Here is a 21,921-nt window from a genome sequence, read left to right as displayed (position 1 = left end):
CTTTACAGGGATAGACGTAATTTTGCCCTTGCATCCATCAGGCGTAAAAAGGCGGCATATCTTCACCAGCTGTCAAAACTAGTAAGAGACTTTGGAAAGGTTTAGGTAACTTAAATATTAAAACGAAAACAGAATCGGAACTACCAATTGAGCTAGGTCAGCCCAATACAATTAATGACTATTTCATAAGCATATTCAATAAGTCAAATGCTTGTCATAACAAAATTAACTATTACCAAAACCATAAGTTTTGTGCAGATCACACCTTTCATTTTGCCCTGGTGGACCAGATTACTGTTTCTAAAGTCATTGATAATATTAAATTCAATGCAGCTGGAAATTATGGAATTTCTCTTCATATGTTGCGTCTTTGTTTGCCACATCTTATTAATCATATTACTCACATCGTAAACACTTGCCTGGAAACTGGTTATTTTCCTAGACCATGGCGCAAATCTATAGTCTGCCCAGTTTCCAAAGTTCCTAATCCCAAAAATGTTCAAGACCCATAAGTCTCTTGTCTCTTGTACATGGTCATACTGATGAATCACCTTTGTGAGACTAATATTCTGCCAGCTCAACAATCCGGATTTAGAAAAGGTCATAGCGCTACTAGTGCTCTTTTATATATTACAGATAATATCATTACAGCCTTAGACAAAAAGTTTGCTGTGATTTTGGTGGCACTGGATTATTCTAAGGCATTTGACTTGATTGATCACGACTTGCTCGTTGCCAAGATGTCTTATTTTTATTGTGATGACTCCGTCTTATCGTTTTTTAAATCGTATTTATGGAGACGGTCGCAGCGAGTAAGGATATAAAATGAATATTCTAAATCAAAAATAATAGTTTCCGGGGAGAGTAGATATCGCAGGGATCTATATTGGGGCCACTTTTGTTCCTAATGTATACCGTTGATCTATCTAACGTAGCCTTAAACTCGGACGTCTATCTGTATGCGGACGATACTCAGGTTCTTCACCTATTTAATCCACATAATGTTCAGCTTGCAGCAGACTCCATTAATTTTGATTTGGAGCAGATAATGAATTTCTCCAGTGAACATAATTTGCAGATTAACCCTATTAAAACTAAAGTTCTATTGTTTGCGGAACGCAATCAACGGCATAACATAGAAGATACACTTAATATTACGCTTAATAATACTACTCTCACTTTTTCAAATCACGTAAAAATTTTGGGTCTCATTGTCAAACACATCTCTCAGATTTAGGGATCACTGCAATAAGTTATTACAAAAATGTTATTTACGCTTGCGAATGCTTTATGCAAATAAAAGTATTTTAAATTACAAAACAAGAAAAAAGCTTTCTGACTCCTTGGTTATGTCTATGATTAATTATTGTTTAAGTGTGTATTACCCATGTCTAGATAGAATAACGCAAATTCATTCAAAACACATGTATTCAAAAGTATTCAAAACACATGTTGTCGTTTTATTAATAATCTTAGGAAATGCGAGCATGTATCTCAAGCTATACTTCAACTTAAATGGCTAAAAATTGTGAATATATTTAAGTTGTATTTGTTAGTATTTTTGCATGGCCTATTTAAAACACGCACACCTGTGTCTTTGGGTGAAAAGATGATTTACAGAACTGAGGTTCATAGTCGTAATATAAGGTATAATATACTTTCAATGCCACATCACACTACATCAATGTTTGAACGTTCTTTCACCTATCAAGCTGTGATTCTATTTAATCGTTTCAGGCCTAATTTTCATTTTACCATTTATTGTTATTGAAGATTCTATAAAGATCTATTCTTGGAACAGCAATGATTGGTTGTTCTCGGCTAATTTATTTAATTGTTACTCGGCTGATGGAACATATGTTTTGCTTTAAAGTAGTATTAATTTTAGTTTTTTTTTTTAAATGGATAGGTTAAGAGATAAAGAGTAGCTTTTAGCTAATCTTCGTCTGTTCAGGCAAATACTGTAATTTGCAGGGTTTGTTAAATAAAGACGATTTATTATTATTAATATTATTACTTTAGTATTTGGTATAAAATTTCAATTTAAAAAATCACGTAATAATTAAAAACTAAAAAATTTCTTATTTTATAAATGACTTTTCTTTTTAGGACGACAGCAGAAGTAAACAGGCGCCGAACTCGTACATCATGGAACAGCCTCCCCCAGTGGATTATCCTCCAGGTGCGTACCCTGTGTACGAAATGCAGATGGGGAGCGTCAGCATGGCTCATAAAACTCACACCTTACCTCACCCCCATCATCACCATCATCATAACATGCATGATGTCAGGCCGAGGTCGCGTGACGATCAAAGTCTTGGCACCTACGCGCCTGGTATGGGCTTAACCTTGGGCATGTCAGGTGTGTGTCGTTTGATTAACTTACTAATATCATAGCATTCATTTATATCATGTTTTAGGTTTATTTTTTTGTCTTATGAAAAGTAAAAGGTATTTCGGTTAATAATGTCGATTTTATTTGGAGACGGCGTTAGAGGTATGAACTGAATACTAGTGACATCTACTGTGTTTTGAAGGAAAAACAAATTTAATTCAAAACTACTTCATTTTGGTTTATCCATGTGTCAACAACATTGTTCTTTTTTGCATCAAAAATGTCGAACTTAATACTAGGAAAAGATATTTTAACGACTTCTGAGATTTATCAATTCTTGGTTGAAGCTTTTGGTAAGCATGCTTCAATCCAAGAAATTTGTAAACAATGGTTTCAACGCTTCAAAATTGGTGATTTCGATGTGAAAGACAAGAATTGGCCAGGCTTAGCCAAATTTTAATAATATAGAGATTTACTAGCATCAACTAAATAAATAAATATGGCTTTATTTGGGATAAAATGCTCATTACATAACATTTGCCCAAAAAGGCGAAGACTAGCTAAAGCAATTTTTATCTCTTAACCCTAATAATAATAATTAAATTTTTTTTGAGCAACAAGCAGTAATTGTAATATAAAAATTAACCAAAGAACAAAGTGAGAGAAAAAAAAATAATTAAATACATTTTTAAATCCGCAGAGAACAAAAAACTAATTGTGCAATTATTCCTTCAAGAACAAAGTTTTATAATAATTTTTAAAGCGAGATATTGGAATTGAAAAATTAGGTCTAAATGAATTAGAAATTGTTACGGCAATGTACGTGAGAAAAAAGCTGTGCTATGGTGTGGCAATGGCAGAGTCTTATGTCTTATATCTCTATCATGAATCGCATTTTTTTGGAATTAATTTCTCTTACAGATATTTTGGCTTTTGGTTTTTATAGAGCCCCACTGCAATCGATAGATATATATGAACACATGATCAAATTCTGAAATCATACCCAAATCGACAACACGTATTTTATACACGTTGCAGTTTTTGCTGGGTTATTTTATCAAGGCAAGGATAGTAAACGATAAAACAGTAGTTTAAAATAAATAACACTAACGATACTGAGTTTTTTTTCTTGTCTTTAAATTTAAAATAAATTTGTTAGCATTAAGTAAACGCATACGCAAATAGCACCTCTGTAAGACAGTAATAATATGTTCTTGGAATCTTAAAGAAGAATCAATAGTTAAACCTAGAATCTTGAGGCTCTCAGCAAAAGACAAGGGATTATTATCATATTGAATGTATATATTTTTTTAACGTTAGCACTTTGATTTTTATTGGTAAAAAGTAAAACGCTAGTCTTATTGGCAATAATATTAGGATTGTGTTATTTCGAGTAGTGCAAGATTAAGTTTAGGTCTCTATTTATACCTTCAGAAGCCTTTTCTACGAGGTCTGGCTATTAAATAACGAGACTGGTTACGAAAAAGGGTTGTATTATAAAAATTATTATACATTCGAATGTTCACCTTCAATATACTGCCCTCCCCTCGCCACACATCTTTCCATACGGTTTTTCCCTTGATCGAAGCAGTGCTAGAAGCCTTCTTTGGTGAGGGCCTTTAGGAGCTCTGCCGTTTTTTGCTTTACCGCTTCCATCGACTTATATCTTCAAAGCAGATTTTATCTTCGGAAACAAAAAATACGGCGTATGTTCGAGCACTAAAGTGCGCTTATCAGCCAAATACTGCTTCACAGATAGTGCGTTATGGGCAGGTGGGTTGTCCTGGTGCAAAATCCACGAGTTGTTTTTCCACAAAAAAACTCGGGCCGTTTCTTACGAACTCGTTCTCGCAGTGTTGCCAAAACTGACAAATAGTAAGTCTGGTTGACAGTTGGCCCTCTGGAATCCATTCGGTCATTACGATACCGTTAATGTCGAAAAAAACGATCAACATTGCCTTGAATTTTGATTTGGACATCCTTGCTTTTTTTATTTTGGGCGATTCAGGCGTCTTCCAATGCATCGATTGCCGCTTGATTTTAACATCGTATTGAAAAATCTACGTTTCGTCGCAAGTAATAATGTTTTTCATCAGTCCGGGATCTTTTTCTATCCTTTCAAGAAAATCTGAGCAGACCTGTTGACGCAAGAGCTTTTGGTCAGGAGTCAGGTTTTTTGGCACTAACTTCGCACAAACTTTTGTCATGTGTAATTCCCCGTGTAAAATTTTTCTGACCATTTCTTTATTGACGTTTACAGCCTCGGCAATCATCCAGGTGCTCATTCGATGATCTGCACGCATAATTTGGTTGATTTTGGTCACTGTTTCCGGAGTTGAAACAGTGACAGGGCGACCTGAGCGCTGGTCATCTTCAGTGCTCTCTCGGCCCTCACTAAAGCGCTTACACCACTCAAAAACACGCGCACGAGAGAGAGAATTTTCCCCATAGGCCTCTTGCAACAATTTATAGTACTCAGTAGGAGTTTTTTTCAATTTAACGAGAAATTTAAGATTGATAGTATACTCGGAGCTCTCTACAACTAAAGGATTCAAGTATATAAGTTCTATACTAAGATCCGAAGTATATTATAGCAAGAATAAAAGGGGTCTCAGAATCGATCTTTGAGGAACTCAGTGAGGAATTTATGTGTTTCGAATCGGAGTAATTGTTATTGACACGTACTCTCTGAGTACGATTCCAGAGACAGGACTTAAAAAAAGAAAAAAACGGCTTCATTGCAACCATAAAACTTTAACTTGGCGACTAAGTTATGATCGATTACATCGGAAGCCTTTGAATAATCTAAAGCAACTAAAATTACGGCCAGTTTTTCATCAAGTTTTTTATCAATGCCCTTATTATGTTATCTATGATGTTCAAGAGGGTGGTAGTTGTACTGAATCCTTCTCTAAAGCCAGACTGTTTAGTTGGAAGTATGTTATTATCAGTTACATAAAATGACAACTGTGCATAGACAACTCTTTTCAAAACCTTCGATATTATTAGCGATAAACTTATAGGACGCAAGTCCTGTAGGGATTCGAGATTACATATTTTGGAATGGTGCACACAACTGACTTACGCCCAGACTGTGGAAAGTAGCCTGATTCCAAACAAGAATTTATGATATTTGTTATATGGTCAATAATCTGTGGCAGACAAAGGTGTAGCATTTGTTACGAAGTGCCATTGCAACTTAAGGTATTTGATCGAATATTTCAAATTATTTCATAGACGATATCTTGATTAACTAAGACAAAACTATGTTTGATCCGAAAATTTGTTGCTAGAGTAGTAATTAATTCTATTTTGACAGTTGTTAGACTTATTAAAAATATTTATAAAGTAGCTATTTATTGCATTGGCATCACATAAGGTGGGAGGAAGCTCCGCAATTTCTTTAGACGTCTTTATATTAAAATTATGCAGGCCTTGCCAGAAGTTAAATAGAGGATTTAGTTTTTTCTAAATGTTCCAAATAGGCAACCTTCTCCCTTCTCATAGATGTCATTCCGAAGTTACGCATTTCCTTATAATGATTCCAGCTTTCAAATGTTTTCTTTTTTTTATATTTGGACAGTGCTTTATCTCGCTCTTTGAAAATTAAACAATAAATTAATATGATCTCGAAAACGAACCTTATCAGGCTTAACAGGTAGATGACCTATTAGAAATTCTAGTAAGTTCGGTAATCAACTCACAATAGCCGTAAGTATATAGAGTTTATGATGTTGAATAGTGAATTTGGTTTAAGAAGGTCCACGTTTAAATCACCCGTAATTACAGAATAATCAGAACTCACCAAAATATGAGAACCGACTTCGTCTAGAAAACTCAAGATCTCTGAGACTTTTATATTTGGAGGACGGTATATTACTATTAAGAATATTTTATAAATACCAGCCCTTATATTCAGAAGCAAAAATTCAAAATTTACATTACTTACATTAGTTTTTATGATTTCGCATGTTAGATTTGCTCTGAAGTAAACGCCTGTTCTTGGATAAAGACGCAACTCAAATAGTAAATAAATTAGCAGAAGTATTAAATGATACCCAATGAACTATTTTCTGATACCCAATGAACATCTATAGTTATTAAATAAAACTCAAAAAGAGGGAAAATGGGTTCAAGAGAAACATTGAAACATCATTTTTAAAATTTTCACAGACAAAAAAAAAGGTTTTTTGCATCTAGTTGTGACAGGATACGTGGATTTAATATAATAATCCAAAGTCCAGGGTATCATGAGTAGATCCAGGTTAGCTATCAATATCACAACCTGTACGCTATACAGGGTGCCTCCAATTAAGTCGGCACTATTGGTATCTTTGTTAATATTTAGGATACAGGGTCGGTTAAATTAGAAAACTAGTAGGATTTTTTCTGTTGATTAAAATGGTGAAAACAGAAAAAAAATTGAACATCGCGTTTTCGAGAAAATGTAAAAGATATACTTTTGTTAAATGGAATCTCCTGTGTATTTTTACATAAATCAAAAAATAATAATTTTCTTATTAAAAAAGTTTACTAACACTAATAGCCTAAACCTAAAAGTAACAAAGTTATAGCGATATTAATAATTTTGTCAAATTTAGGCAAGTTGGCTTTGAAATAAATAACATTAAGTAAAACTACTAATTTACAATAAATGAGCAAAAACATCGCCATCTTGTTCAATACATTTCTGAGCACACTTAAGCACACGTCTTGTAGCTTTTAAGATTGATCTTCTATGATTCAAGTATTTGCCTAATATGTGTTTGAAGTTCATCAACGGTTCTGTTTTTTTTTTTATACACTTAATTTTTTATGTAACCCCAAAAATAAAAATCTAGAGGGGTTAGGTCTGGTGACCTAGGTAGCCAACGAATCGGGCCATGTGTCGCAATCCATTTATCGTCAAACAGTCTATTAAGTAATATTCTTTCATCATTTAGTTGATGGGGAGGTGCTCCATCCTGTTGAAAATAGATTTGTTGCCGTCTCTCCAAGTTAACATTATCCAAATAATCTTCCAGCGCTCCAGATAATATGAGATCAACATATCTCCTTCCAGTCAAAGTGCCATCATAAAACACAGGTCCTCTTACTTGGCTTCCTATTAAGCTGCACCAAACGTTTATACTAAATTGATTTTGAGGATTTCTGGGATCAGTAAGGAAAAGATTTTCTTGGGACCAATAGTGTACATTTTTACGGTTAGACATACCTTTATTTAAAAAATTAGCTTTGTCGCTCCAAATTATACGGTTTAAAATATTATCATTAGCTTCATATGCATTACGTAACTAGTTGCAAAAACCAAGTCTTCTTTTGTTATCGCCAGGCAACAATGTTTGTACTGGTCGATACTTATATGGCACAAATTTGTGTTTCTTTAAGACCCGCCAAATTGTTACTAAGCTCACACCGTAAGCTCTTGCTAAATCTCTAGTTGAGTTTTTCATATGAGCTTCAAAATATGCCAAAATAGAAATTTCAACATCCTCGCTTACTATAAATTGGTTCCTTCTTCTAGTTCTTTTAAACACGTTTTCGTTACTTCTAAATTTTCTGTAGAGAATTAATAAGTATCTACGGTTTGGTAAGTTACGAGTCTGGAATCTCTGGCGGTACTCTTCTAGCGCTCTGTCACTATTTTTTCGACATACAAGGTAATATTCTAACATATCACATTTTTCAATATATGTAAAAGGCATTTTACTAATTTAGATTTTACAAAAATCACAAACTTTGCTAACATGTAACTGTCAGTATTTCTTAATTTAATAAAATCTCTCTTTGCTGTCAGGAAGTTCAAGTTGGTTGGCAAGGCAGTTGGCCACTTGCCTAAATTTGACAAAATTATTAATATCGCTATAACTTTGTTATTTTTAGGTTTAGGCTATTGGTGTAAATAATTTTTTTATTAAGAAAATTATTATCTTTTGATTTATGTAAAAATATACAGGGAATTCCATTTAACAAAAGTACATTTTTCACATTTTCTCGAAAACGCGATGTTCAATTTTTTTTCTGTTTTCACCATTTTAAACAACAGAAAAAATCCTACTAGTTTGCTAATTTAACCGACCCTGTATCTTAAATATTAACAAAGATACCAATAGTGCCGACTTAATCGGAGGCACCCTGTATACATAGAATAAAAGTTATGCTTTTTATAGGGGTAAGTTTTTAAAGTAAGGGTGCTATCTATTACGAAACCTTTATGTCTAAAAGTATGTTAAAATATATTTGGAGAACTTCAAATGGTACGTCCTTTCCCCTCTGTCGTATTTTTTAGACTTAGTTCCTTCTGATTATCATTTATTTTTAATGCAGAACGGACTTTCAATCATATTTCCAATCTTTTGAGCAGGTGAAATTCGGATTTATGGATAGTTTGCTTCCAAAATCGAACACTTTTTTTGACAAGAAGCCCATTCCTTGACAGAAAAATGGTAAGGTTACCTCTAACTATGGCCAATACTTTGATTAACAAAATATTTTATTGCCGCATGATAATAAATGTTTGAATCAGACGGAAAAATCGGCATCATTAACCGAAACGCCTATCATTTATGTACTCGTTAAAAATAATCCAGATCTAGATTCACATGAAAAATTGGTACTTTTGCTTAAACGTGTTAGAAATATTTTGCAGTAACTCTTTTTGAATTGACTGTTTAATTTTATTAACTGACGTTTTAAAATATGCGTTTTGTATTATTTGTGATTACAAATTTCTTTTTTCTCTTAACCCGATATATTAATTTTAATTATTATTGTCACTTATTTATATATTTAATGTTAACTAACCGGAATTATTAATATCTTATAGTTGTAGACTTAACTACTATAATATTTTTCTATTAAATCATATTTTTTCAGCCAAATCTTCATACGTAAGCGCTCCAACACCAACACCACCAGCCGACGGTAGCTATTACAACATGTCCGACAGATACCTTTCTTACCCCCCACCGCTCGACTTTCAAAACATCCCACCAATGCCAGCCCACCCCCATCTTCAACACAACATGATCCCAGCGACACCTCCGCTACCATCTAACGGTTCGCTGTTACGTCATCAGCGACACGTACCGCCACCAGATGTGCTTCACAATACTAGTCAAAATGCTCAGATCCTGCAAGCTCAGACGCTGGCACAAAAACGGTCAGAGCTGACTAGTTTCGGAAATGGTTATGGGGTTAATGAACAAGAGGGTCATCTTGTCTGAGATCAGGGGGGTGTCGATATTTTGTACGTTTTGTAAAATAAGATGAAAGTATGACGATGATGATGTATGAAAACTTGATGGTGTAGTGGTGATGATTATGTGTGAATGTATTGATTATGTAGCTCAATTGGTAATAAAATATTTCTTGATCGAGGGATTTTAGTACTGATTTTGATAAAATATGTTTTGGCATTTGATATTTTACAGAAAAACATTTGCAGAGAATTTTATCCGTAAACCGTAGTTTTAAATTTTATAGTTTCGAGATAAAAATGCTTTTTTAATGTGCGTATATGAAACAGTAGAATGCTGAACTAAATAGATCATCCTAAATTTTAAAAGCAATAAAATGACTATACTTGCGGACACAGTATTTGGTCGAATAGAGAAAATCTGCAGAAAGCATTCTGAAATTACCACAAGGGAAAAATAAGACAAAAAATATCAGAACTACTTGAAATAAGGTGCAAAATTAGAGAATTACCAACCCTAGTAAATTGAAAAATATTATAAAGAAAATCAAGCTAGAAAACGTCGATACCCTGTTAAAACTGAATACAAAAAAAAAACAAACAAAAAACTAATTTTGATTTTTCACATCTAATATAACTAAGTTTTAAAAAACCAATCTAGCTTTTTATTTGAAAAATATATTAAACGGAAAGTTTCATGGTCATATTTTTAAGCCGATGTCTTCCTTAGCGCAATCCGACAACTCTGGATCTACAACGTGATACTCCGGGTCTACTTCTTCCTTGTCCGCCGTCGGTTGTCTTAGACCTTTATCCAGTAGGTTCTTGTACCAAGCAAAAGTTTCGTTGTCTTCCCATTTTTCTTAGTAACATTACAAACTCGCTTAATTTCCTGTATACCAATGATTTTCTTGAGTTTTTAACCAATAAAATCCTTCCAATCCCAATACTGCCACAGCACTTTCAGATTCCCAAGTTCTCCAAAGATATTTCAATCTTCTTCCCTTAATTTCCGAATCCTTTTTGCAGATTTTCTTTATCTGATCGAATAGTGTGTCCGCAGGTAGAAAGCCAAAACGCCAACATGTGGATATTAAAAGAATTTTTATTTTGGCCCCCACATTCATTAGCAAATAGTCTAACCAGTTTGCAACTCTCTGGAAAATCGTGGTTTGTCAAGAACTGGTATAAGGTCTATCCTATCTCATTCGGTCTCCTTTTCGCTTGATGCTCTATCCAAGTATAAAAGTAAGGGCGTCTTATACTAGGTTTGTTATACAACAGTCGAAATATACTGTAAAACTGTTTTCCGGGCTTTCTTTCAAAAAATTGTGGAATTGTTCAGCCATCGATTTACGAATTCCCTGTTTAGTTTTAGATTATCCTTTCAAAACTGCATCCTTTGTGAATTTAGTTGTATTTTTTAAGTGTATACATAGACTGCATACATCTGTTTTTGAAGGTGGTAGATAATGGTACAGAGAAAACATCTTGTCGAACTTGCATTGTCTTATTTATTTAATGTAATACGACGTTTCGGTTGGTAAGTATCTCCAAACGTTATCAAGTGTAAACGTCGTGTTACATTAAATAAATAAGACAATGCAAGTTCGACAAGATGTTTTCACTGCATACATCTGTCACGGGATTTCCAAAGCCGAAAATTTTAATTTCGGCTTTCGAAATGATGAAGGATGAAATGGATGAAATGATAAAAAATATCGACAAACGAGATTTAAGTTCGGCTCAACAGAGTCATTATAAAGTCTTGATAGTTTCGCTATGCTTAAATCTGATGAAAGATACAGTATATATTTGATGCCTTATAATACTAACAACATAACTTGGAATTATAATATTCTGATCCGCTCTGGGTATTTAGCTCTTTTAGTCTCTATACCTCTGGCTTATCTCAGTCAACGCAGGAAGTGGTATGATATGAGCATGAAATAAAATTAAAAAATAGGCAGTCAAACCTTATAAATAATTCTCTTTGATTTCTGATCATTATAATGACTTTCAGGTGCAGTTAAATCCCCAATAAATTTTTGCACTATATTTTCGCAGCATATTGTTAATTACTCATATATTGTCATTTATACATCATATTTTTTCTTTCTTCGATCATCGCCTCTGTTTTTTCTTTGAGGATGTTTTACTTCAATCAAATGGGATACTTTATTATCTATCTATAGTCACTTTTACAGGTTGTCTATATACAAACTTTCTAATAATTTTAACGTCTTCTGTAGTAACTATATGGCACTAAAGCGCAGTTTTTAAATGCTTGCACTTTATTTAAAAATCTTTCGCATTAGGTTTATGATTCATGTATTTTATAAAGAATATAAAACAACTTTGTTGCTAACCTACTAAACTTATAGTCAAACTTACCGTATTTTTTTCGTTTGTCTTGTTTAGACATAGTTTGTTTCTTTCTCTCGAACCATCAGATGCCTTACTTATAACCACTAAACTACTATCATCCATTTTTAGGTTTGGCAACTATAATTAACTATTATTCACTTTTAAAATAATGCATAATTTAGCAGCAAAAAATCGCAAAAGTCTAATATGCACACTACACAACTGTCGGTAAACAACTAAACTATTAACAACTGAATTTCTCACTTATTCCAAGAAATGCTGCATTTAAATGAAATTCGTAAAAGTTTGATATTTATCTAAAACTGCGGTTTGCAGACCACCTCCTCAAACATTAACTAAGGAATTGATAATTATAAACCCCTAATCAAATAGCTAGTGGCTTTAGAGTGATTGATTCTTAATTAAATTATTTTTCTCAACTTTTGTTAAGTATTGATTAACTTATACAACTCCTAACTCTAATACAATCTCGTTGTTTTGTATATGTAAAGAAATGAGTTTCATGTCCATTTAAGTTATGCATAATTTGTAGGAGTTTATAAGAATTAATTTTGAGGATGAAATGCTTAATGATAAAAAACGAATTTTTAAAATATAACAAATAGTATCAAGGTAAAATAGTCTTGTTTATTATTAAATTTAGACCAAATTTTCCTTTGACCAAAAAAAAATTAATTTAAGATATTTTTTTGTTTTTTTAGTATTTTAGAATACTGCTTATTTTTATGGAGAACCTGCTACAGATAAATGTTAAAGGTCTTGTTTAAAACTTTATATGATAAAATATTGGCACTGTTGGGAATTTATTGCTACTAATTAAAAACAAGCAGAAAGTCAGCTGTTTTAATTTTCCAAAAAATCTATGCAGAGGAATAACAGCATAAAATAAAAAGAATAAAATAATAGTAGTAGTTTACCCAAACAGCTCTTAAATTTTTTGTTACGTTGCCACCAAAATGCCAAAACAATTTTAATCAAACAATAGGTTAAATAATTGTAACTTATAGTATTTAAGAACAAGTCAAAATAGTTTTATTCATGTTATTTAACAATACAATAATTTTTACTAATACCTATAGTTAAAAAGTACTTAAAACGTCAATTTAGTTTTATCAATAATAATGCTACTAATTGTTAACTTTAGGTTTTCGTAATGCCAATAATCAAAACAGTTTACCTATTTCTACATATTGCCAAATCAAAATATAACGATCAATTTAATATGACGAATCAAATGATCTTCCTGAGAAACAAAAGTATTGACAATATGGTGAAACCATTCAATGAACAAAATTTTATATTCTCCAAAAAAAATTTTTTTTTAATCTTTACTTTACCAAAAAACTGTTTTTATGAATAGCGATAATGTATAATAGTCAATTTAGGATGAAAAACATTATTAAGGCGCTAACTGATAATCAGTTCTTAAGATATATAAAAAAATATCTATGTGATCCTTAGATAGTAAATAAATTTAGCAAAACACATGTTATTTTTACAAATGATTTGAATAGTATATCGTTTGTTTCTTATTACTTATGTGTTCTTTGTAGATATATGTTATAAAAATAGTATTTTTTTACATTGTATGATTATAGAGGTTAAAATCGAAACATTATTTTTTAACTAGTCCAATGGAACAACCAAAGTTTTTCTTTTTGTAAAAAATATTTTCTTTATATTTATGGGCCAACGCGGTATAAATATTCATTGTATATATATATGCATTTAATTTATATAGAGATGACATCAGTGTCACCCTATGCATTTAGTTTTAGTTTGCCTTATTTTTGTACTTATTTTTTTCCTTAATTATAGTAGTTTTTGTAAAATAATTAGTATAATGTAACAAAATAATTTCGGTCGAAAATAAATGTTTTAGTTTATTTTTGTTTTTTGTTTTATTTTATGTTTTTGGACAAATAGGGTAAAATATAACTGATAAGTAATAAAGTCTAGTATTTTTTCTTTTATATTTAGTTTTACAAAAAACAATCAAGTTTAAATTTTAGGAATATTTTGCTGTATAAAATGTATAATAATGTAAATAGGTGCATACAATTAAACAGTATGTCTGTTTTTATCTTCTTAAAAGTGTAAGTTAAAATTAAGAACAGTACGTTGTGTACATAACTTAAAACATAAACCTTCCATTTTTGCCAAATTATTTACTGATTAACTGTAAAAAGTGCCTTGAAGATTTTAAAACGGATAGGTATGCCAAATATTTTGCATATATAAAAAATGTAAATTTTGTTGCTATATTTAGTTTAAATAACTATTATTATAGTGACACAAGATGTTTCTAGTAAAAACTTTAAGCATAATTTAGTAATTAGTCTTTATTAAGTAAGTGAAATTGGTTCGTAAAAAGAGAAATATAAAGATAGGTGTTTAGAATCTTGTTAAACCGTCCTTTGTTCGATGATCTAATAATTTTAAGACTTAAAAATATTTATAGTCCAATAATCAAAATTTGTAATATTTGATTGAAAAAATTACAAAAGCATTCTCAGGCATTATAGAAGTTTAGTCTATATTTTCTCAAGCTTTTTCTTTCGTATATCTTAGCACTAAAGCACTATAGATTATAATTCCATATTTTTTGCCCTATTTTTGTCCCTGCTTGTATTATACAGTTTAGATGATCAAATACAGGGTCCGGCAAAATGATCTCCCACATTTTGATTTTTAATAAAAGCGCCAATGTAAATGCTATTTATATTTTATTTTTATTAACTAGAAATATATGGTATGCAATTTTGAAAATTACAGAGTCCAAGTGGCGACCATTTCTTTCGACACACATTCGAAGCTGATTTCTGAAAGTTTCCATTACTCGAGCAGTAATTTGAAGCGATATTCCTGTAATTTGTTGGCGTATTGCTGCTTTCAATTCGCCAATGGTTCGGGGATGATGTTGAAAAACCTTCTCTTTCAGGTATCCCCAAAGGAAAAAATCGCATGGGGCAAGATCGGGTGAACGCGCAGGCCATCCAACGTCTCACGTAACGAGATTACGCGTTCTGGAAACATTTCCCTTAATAGGTCCATTGTCCTTCTTGCCGTATGAGCTGTAGCCCCATCCTGTTGAAACCACACATCCGGATGTTAAAATCACGTAGCATGTCGACATATCGATCAGTAGTTACGTTAACCGTTACCCCTCCTTTTTCAAAAAAATAGGGACCCCAAACACCAAAAGAACCAACAGCACACCAAACGGTAACACGTTGGCTGTGAAGTGGCCTTTCATGGAGCTACCGGGGTTTTTCTGGTGCCCAGTAGCGAAAATTCTGCTTATTCACACAGCCAGACAAATGAAAATGAGCCTCGTCACTCATTATTAAAAGCGCATTTTGTAGGACGTTTTGAAGAATATCATTGGCACATTCTCGGCGATTTTTCCAGTCCCGTTCACTAAGTTCTTGCACGATCATTATTTTGTATGGGTGGAACTTCAGATCGGTGTGCAAAATTATTCTCATAGAACGATCTGACAAACGCAAAGCAGAGGCATATTTAACAGCTGAACGTCTAGGAGATCGTTCAACTGCTTCTCTTACTGCTGCAATGTTTTTAGGTATCCGAACTCTTCTGGGTCTACCAGTTGATTTTCTTTTTAAGGCTGAACCTGTAGCTCTAAAATTTGAAACCCACAACAGTATTGTTTTGCGATCTGGAACTAGATCATGTCTACCAAGCGCGAAGTGAGTACGAAAATTTCTTTGTGTCGTAATCACAGATTCGTTACTTTTGAAAAATGTTTCGATAACGAAGGCACGATGCTCGCCGGTCCAGTTCATGGCGACAACAGAAATGGCAACGCGCGCAGCCAACCGACTACGCTAAGCTGGCTCCCTCTTTAGTGATTCGGGCTCAATTGCGGCGCAAAATGTGGGAGAACATTTTGCCGGACCCTGTATTATGCGTAATATAATTTGTTTTAAGTTTTTAGTAATCTGACTTAAGAAAAAAAATATATTACTTTACTGCAATAAATATAATAGATCCATGTTATCTGTGTAAAGGTTTTCGTTGCTTCTCATATTCCCTGTATTAGCGAAGCGGTGCGAAGTTTATCAAAGTGGGCTTAAAAAATTGCTGCAGTTTTGTGGGTATTATTGTATCCTAAAACATGAGATTTAAAGAATCCAAATAAGTTTATTAAATAAGATTTGAGGTAACGATAACAGTGCCGGCCAAAAATTGAAAAACTTTTAATTTATTTTTTAACCTTATAAGGTATTCAATATTTTTGAGCGACTATGTACTAAAAATGTTTTTCTTAGCCTGAGCAATAAATACGTACAAAAAATCCAGATTTTTATCGAAGGAATGTGAGTAATTAACGCAAACATCTTTTTTTATGTAGACAGAAATGGAGAAACTTTTGGTATACATGTTATTAACTGAATAGTGCTTGTTCATATTAATTAGTTTTAAAATTTTGAGAAGCTCAATTATGAAGGCCTCGAGGCGTTTAAATAAAAGATCTTACATTTGAGAAGTACAACACCGGAATTAAACAAGTGATAAAGGACTAAATCTACATAAAAGTGTTGTTTGTAAACAAATTAAATTGTGGCACACTAGAGGCGCTTCTATTATTCGGACGCCAGGTAGACCTAAAAAAATTAAACCTGGAACTGACAAGCTGATTAAAAGACGTTCTATAAAGTATCTATTTACCTCTGATGAAGATATTAAAACAACTTATCCCACCCTTTCTTTCTAAGTTAATCGAAGACGTTTATGCAATGAGAACTTAAGAGCCAGAAGACAAGCGAATTTTGCAAAAAAACATAGACTGAAGTTATAGTCAATGGAAAAACATCTTATGGTCAGATGAAAGTAAATTTAATTTATTCAGATTGCTTACATGGGTTAGACCTCCAATAAATTAAAGATATAACCCAGTATAGTACAGTAAGCCCACAATAAGACATGAAGGTGGTATGGGTATATTTTTCTAGCAAAGGTATTGGCGCACTAGTGATGATAGAAAGCTATCATGACTAGTCAGTATTATTTAAACATCTTAAGAAATAATATGCACCCATATGCTAAAGGTAATTTACCGTTAATTTAATCATTTCAACATGACAACGATCCGAAGCACACATCCAAAATTGTAAAAAAAATATTTACCTCTCAACAAATTTGGGTTTTGAAGTGGCCAGCTCAAAGTCCGGACCTAAATCCTATTAAGAACTTGTGAGAACACCTAGAAAAGTTGAGCAATCATATCCTTATAAATTTCATACTAAAGATGATTTATTCCATACCTTGGAAAAAGCATGAAACGGAATTTCTGAAGATGTTATTCAAGACGATGTGCTGAGGTTTTTAAGGAATAAAGGTTATGCCATAAATTATTGATGTTATTTTTAAAATTTTCTGTACAATAGTGTGAAATATAGCATGAAACCCAAGTTTCTCCATTTTTGCCCTTAAAGTAAAACTATAAAAAAATGTAAATATAAATATATTTTTTTGAAAATTAGTTTTTAATTTAATTTAGTCAGGTTTATAGGCTTTAAAATTACTTTAATAAAAAAAACAAAAAGTTTCTCCACTAATGGTCGGCACTGTATATTAACATCACTATACAGCATTTTGCTTACTTAGAAATTTTATTTTTATGATGCACAAGATTATATAAAATTCGGTTACAATTTAAAGTATTTTTTGAATTCACTCACTCTGAATTTTTACTGTACTTTTTTCTTAAACACTAAAACTCTTAAACTTCTTGGGCATTATTATTTAATTGTTACAGTTTTTATAATTAGCTTATGTCGATTATATTTTTACTATTTTATTGCATATTTTCTGTAAGCAAATTCATCTATTTAAAGTAGCATTTCTTTATTACTATATATATTTATATACAGTGAGAGCCAAAAGTCCGGAATAAATTCATTTAAAATTCAGGGGTATGTTCAAAAAAAAAACGCTCGAAAACGTCGATTTTTATTTTTAACTGCGGGTTTTTTTACTATAGTTTTATGTATACAGGGTGGTCCAAAAATAAGTTACGACCGTCAATTTCAATTTTTGAAACAAAAATACCTATTTTTTATTCTGTATTCTTAAAGAACAGAAAATTCTAGACATATTTCATGTACAATGTCCTATACCTATCTTCATTTGTTTTTGAGTTATTGACAGTTGAAAATTGGCATATTTGCACTTTTGACATGTTATAAAATCCAAACGGTTAGACATAGACAAATGCGGTTTGCACTTTTAATCGAAGCTTTTTTAAAACCATCTGTTAAAAACCACCACTAGCTAGTAAGTGTCAACAGGTACTGAGAAATTTACGGTTGAATTTCTAAAAAAACATTCAAAATATTAATGTATTTAATCAAAAGTATTGTATAAACGTTGAACAAAAAGAAACTATTCTAATCTAGACCGAATTAAATGTTGAAATTGAGCCCCATTGACTTCTTGACAGTAAGCGAGTCTTGACTCGAATTCTCTCAGAACGTTGCGTATCATTTCTTGAGGTATTCGTTGAATCTCATTTCTTATATTATTTCTCAATTCTTCTAAATTGTTAGGTTTATTTACATATAATCTATGCTTTAAATAACCCTACAAAAAGAAGTCCAAAGAAGTCAAGTCGGGGGACCTAGCAGGCCACTCCAATTGACCCCTTCGCCCAATCCATCGACCCGGAAATACCTCACTTAAATATTGGCGCACGGCTCTGCTGAAGTGTGGCGGCGCGCCATCTTGCTTCTGGAATATTGGGATTATTTGCATTTGGAAACATCAAACATAAAGTGGGAATCAGTTCGTTCCTTAAGAATTTCAAATAACGTTGACCTGTTAAGGTACCTTCGAAGAAAAATGGACCTATGACTCTGTCATTGATAATGCCGGCCCAAACATTCACAGATTGAGGATATTGGGTATGAGCTTCAATCACCCAATTTGGATTGGAGGAAGACCAGTAACGGCAGTTCTGTCTGTTCACTGTACCATTAAGGCAGAAGGTCGACTCGTCAGAAAAAATTATTCTACGAGTAAAAAGACGGCCGTTATGGCAGACATTCATTATAGTTTCGCAAAACTCTAATCGACGATCTGTATCATCTTCGTTAAGTTCGTGGATTAATTTTAATTTATAGGGATGATATTTTTCCTTTTTCAAAATCCTTCTTAAAGATGTTTTTCCAACATCGTTATCTAGTGCTGCCTGTCTAGTCGGTGTATGAGAATTTTCTTCAATGGACAAAACAACATTTAACTTCTTTTTCTCGGAAATTGAGGGACGACCCGATCTGGGTCGATCTCTGACGTGACCTAATTCCCTAAATTTTCTTTCTAGTTTGCTAACGGTAGACTGAGATATTGTCTTATCAGGATACTTGGTATTAAACATTTCACAAACCTGGTGTTGGGTCCTAATGCGAATACCACATCCTATCATAATTAGTATTTCTATTCTCTCAGTTTCACTTAACTTATTCATCTTTTCAGGCAATATTAAATTTTACAATAAACAAGGATAAGACTGCTTGATACCTGTCACTTCAAAAAATGATGACAACATCATTGCAACAATGGATGAAAAAACACAAAAAACAAGGTTACCTTAGTAAGGGTGTTACATAGTTGCATGAATTATCGTATGTTCAGAAATTCAACCGTAAATTTCTCAGTATCTGTTGACACCAACTAAGTGATAAAAGATAAAAAGTGCAAACCGCATGTGTCTATGTCTAACCGTTTGGATTTTATAACATGTCAAAAGTGCAAATATGCCAATCTTCAACTGTCAATAACTCAAAAATAAATGAAAATAGGTATAGGACATTGTACATGAAATATGTCTAGAATTTTCTGTTCTTTAAGAATACAGAATAAAAAATAGGTATTTTCATTTCAAAAATTGAAGTTGATGGTCGTAACTTATTTTTGGACCACCTATATACATAGAATTATAGTAAGAAAACCCGCAGTTAAAAATAAAAATCGACGTGTCCGAGAGTTTTTTTTTTGAACATACCCCTGAATTTTAAATGAATTTATTCCGGACTTTTGGCTCTCACTGTATATATTTTTAGTCTATATGGGGTTATCCAAATTAAGTGTCCACCATTGGTAACTTTGTTATTAGTGAAAGCACAAAGTTGTTTAATTTAGCAAACTAGTAGCATTTTTAACGCTGGTGAAAATAAAAAAGCAAAAATATTTAAGAATCGTGTTTTTCAGTTTTTCAGTAAAATAATACTTTTTTAATTGAAAACCACTGTATATTATACACACATCGGAAAAGTCTAGGGATATTTTTATAAATTGACCTTATTTTTTTTTGAATTGTTCTGAATAAATAATTGCCGAATTATAGTAATTAAGACTCTTTTACTATACAATAAAAATAACCAAAATTACAAAAATAAAGAACTGCCTATAACTAAAATTTAAAAAAAAAAGTCTACAATTTCTTTAAAAATTTATTGTTTTGTATAATGAAAAAAAAATATTTTTTAAATTAGATACAAAAAAAAATCTTTATAAAAAACGCAAATTAGTACAAAGTATGATCTCCACGCTGGTTTATGACGGCTCGACATCTATTGTTCATAGACAAAATAACTTTGTCGATGTTTTGTTGGGGTAAGTTTGCCCACTCCGCTATCAGTCGCTCCCGGAAACGAAAGGCAGTGTAAATGTCACCCATCTGTGAAGTCATTCTTCGTTGGAGCATATCCCATACATGCTCAATTGAATTAAGGTCAGGAGATTGTGCTGGCCATGGCAATACATCAATCCCCTCGTTCTCCAACCAGTCTCTCACTACGCGTGCGACATGTGGACGCGCATTATCATGCATTAGGCGGAAGTTTCGGCGAACAGCGCCAGCAAATGGACGAACAACAGGTTGAAGAATGGTATCGACGTACTGCTGAGCTGTAAGGAAGCGATCTGGAAAAACGAGGTCGGTTCTACCGCCCATCATTATTCCAGCCCATACCATAATTGTACCCCCTCTGTATGTATACACTTCCTGGACATATCTTAACCGTTCTGCATTTCCAGATCGTCTCCATACCCTCACTCGACGTGAATCTGGATGAAATCCAAATCTGGATTCGTCGGTGAATAAAACTGTAGCCCAATCATGTTCATTCCAGTTTTGATATTCTTGGCACCATTCTAATCTCGCAGCGCGATTGCCTCTGGAAAGAGGTGGACATTTAAGTGGCCTTCGATTGTGAAGGTTGGCTTCATGGAGATGATTTCTTATAGTATCACGGCCTATGGTAATATTGTGTGCTCTCTGTAAGTTGATAACCAATTCAGGAGCTGTAATGTTAGGTTGCTTTCTAGTAGTTAAAACTAAAAATCTATCTTGAGCAGCTGTCGTAGCGCGGTCACGTTCTGGATGTTGTTCAGCTGAATTTCCAGTTTTACGAAAACGCCGCCACCATCGACTTATAACGCTCTGAGAGACTTCTAGACGCTCAACTACATCAATTTGCCGCATGCCTCCTTGAAGAAGTCCTATAGCTCTATTCATCTCGTCCAAAGTTAAATGACGTCGTTTTATGATAAAACACAATTTTTTTATTCACTCTGCAAGCAGTAGCTCTGTACCATGAACGAAATCGAGACCACCAGAATATTTATTGCAATATAAAAACCATGAATTTTTCTGTTTTGTGAAAAAATTCCTAAAATATTTGTTATCAGTGTTAAGATTACAGAAATCTACAGGATGAGCCAATCTTCAAATTTGATGTAAATTGATCACCAAAAAATTGTTTTTTTTTTATAATTTTGTTATTTTATAAAAATATCCTTAAACTTTTCCGATGTGTGTATTTTTTGCAGTTAAAACATATAATTTAAAAAAAAAAGTTGATAATGACTTTTTTTCTAGGTTACAAATTGATGAATTTATGATACCCAAAAAGAAACAATTAAATTGTATAAACAAACTTTATTTTTAACATGAATTTACAACCTTACAAAAAAA

General features: G+C 32.6%; 1 protein-coding gene across 2 annotated transcripts in view; it reads left to right on the top strand.

The window, feature by feature from the left end:
- The window catches only part of LOC126740126 (nephrin), a 357,279-nt gene extending 343,472 nt beyond the window's left edge, over positions 1–13,807 (top strand). Inside the window, exons 19-20 of one of the 2 annotated variants that reach the window (XM_050446042.1) lie at positions 2,110–2,362; positions 9,212–13,807. In XM_050446042.1, the coding sequence (XP_050301999.1) occupies positions 2,110–2,362; positions 9,212–9,561 (603 nt within the window). In that variant the 3' untranslated portion in view covers positions 9,562–13,807. The remainder of the gene's footprint in view (positions 1–2,109; positions 2,363–9,211) is intronic. The other variant, XM_050446043.1, reaches the window with a different exon arrangement.
- Positions 13,808–21,921: the final 8,114 nt, after the last annotated feature.

Source organism: Anthonomus grandis, chromosome 9, assembly GCF_022605725.1.
Source record: "Anthonomus grandis grandis chromosome 9, icAntGran1.3, whole genome shotgun sequence".
Taxonomy (NCBI): Eukaryota; Metazoa; Arthropoda; class Insecta; order Coleoptera; family Curculionidae; genus Anthonomus; species Anthonomus grandis.
This window is presented reverse-complemented; position numbering and strand designations above follow the sequence as displayed.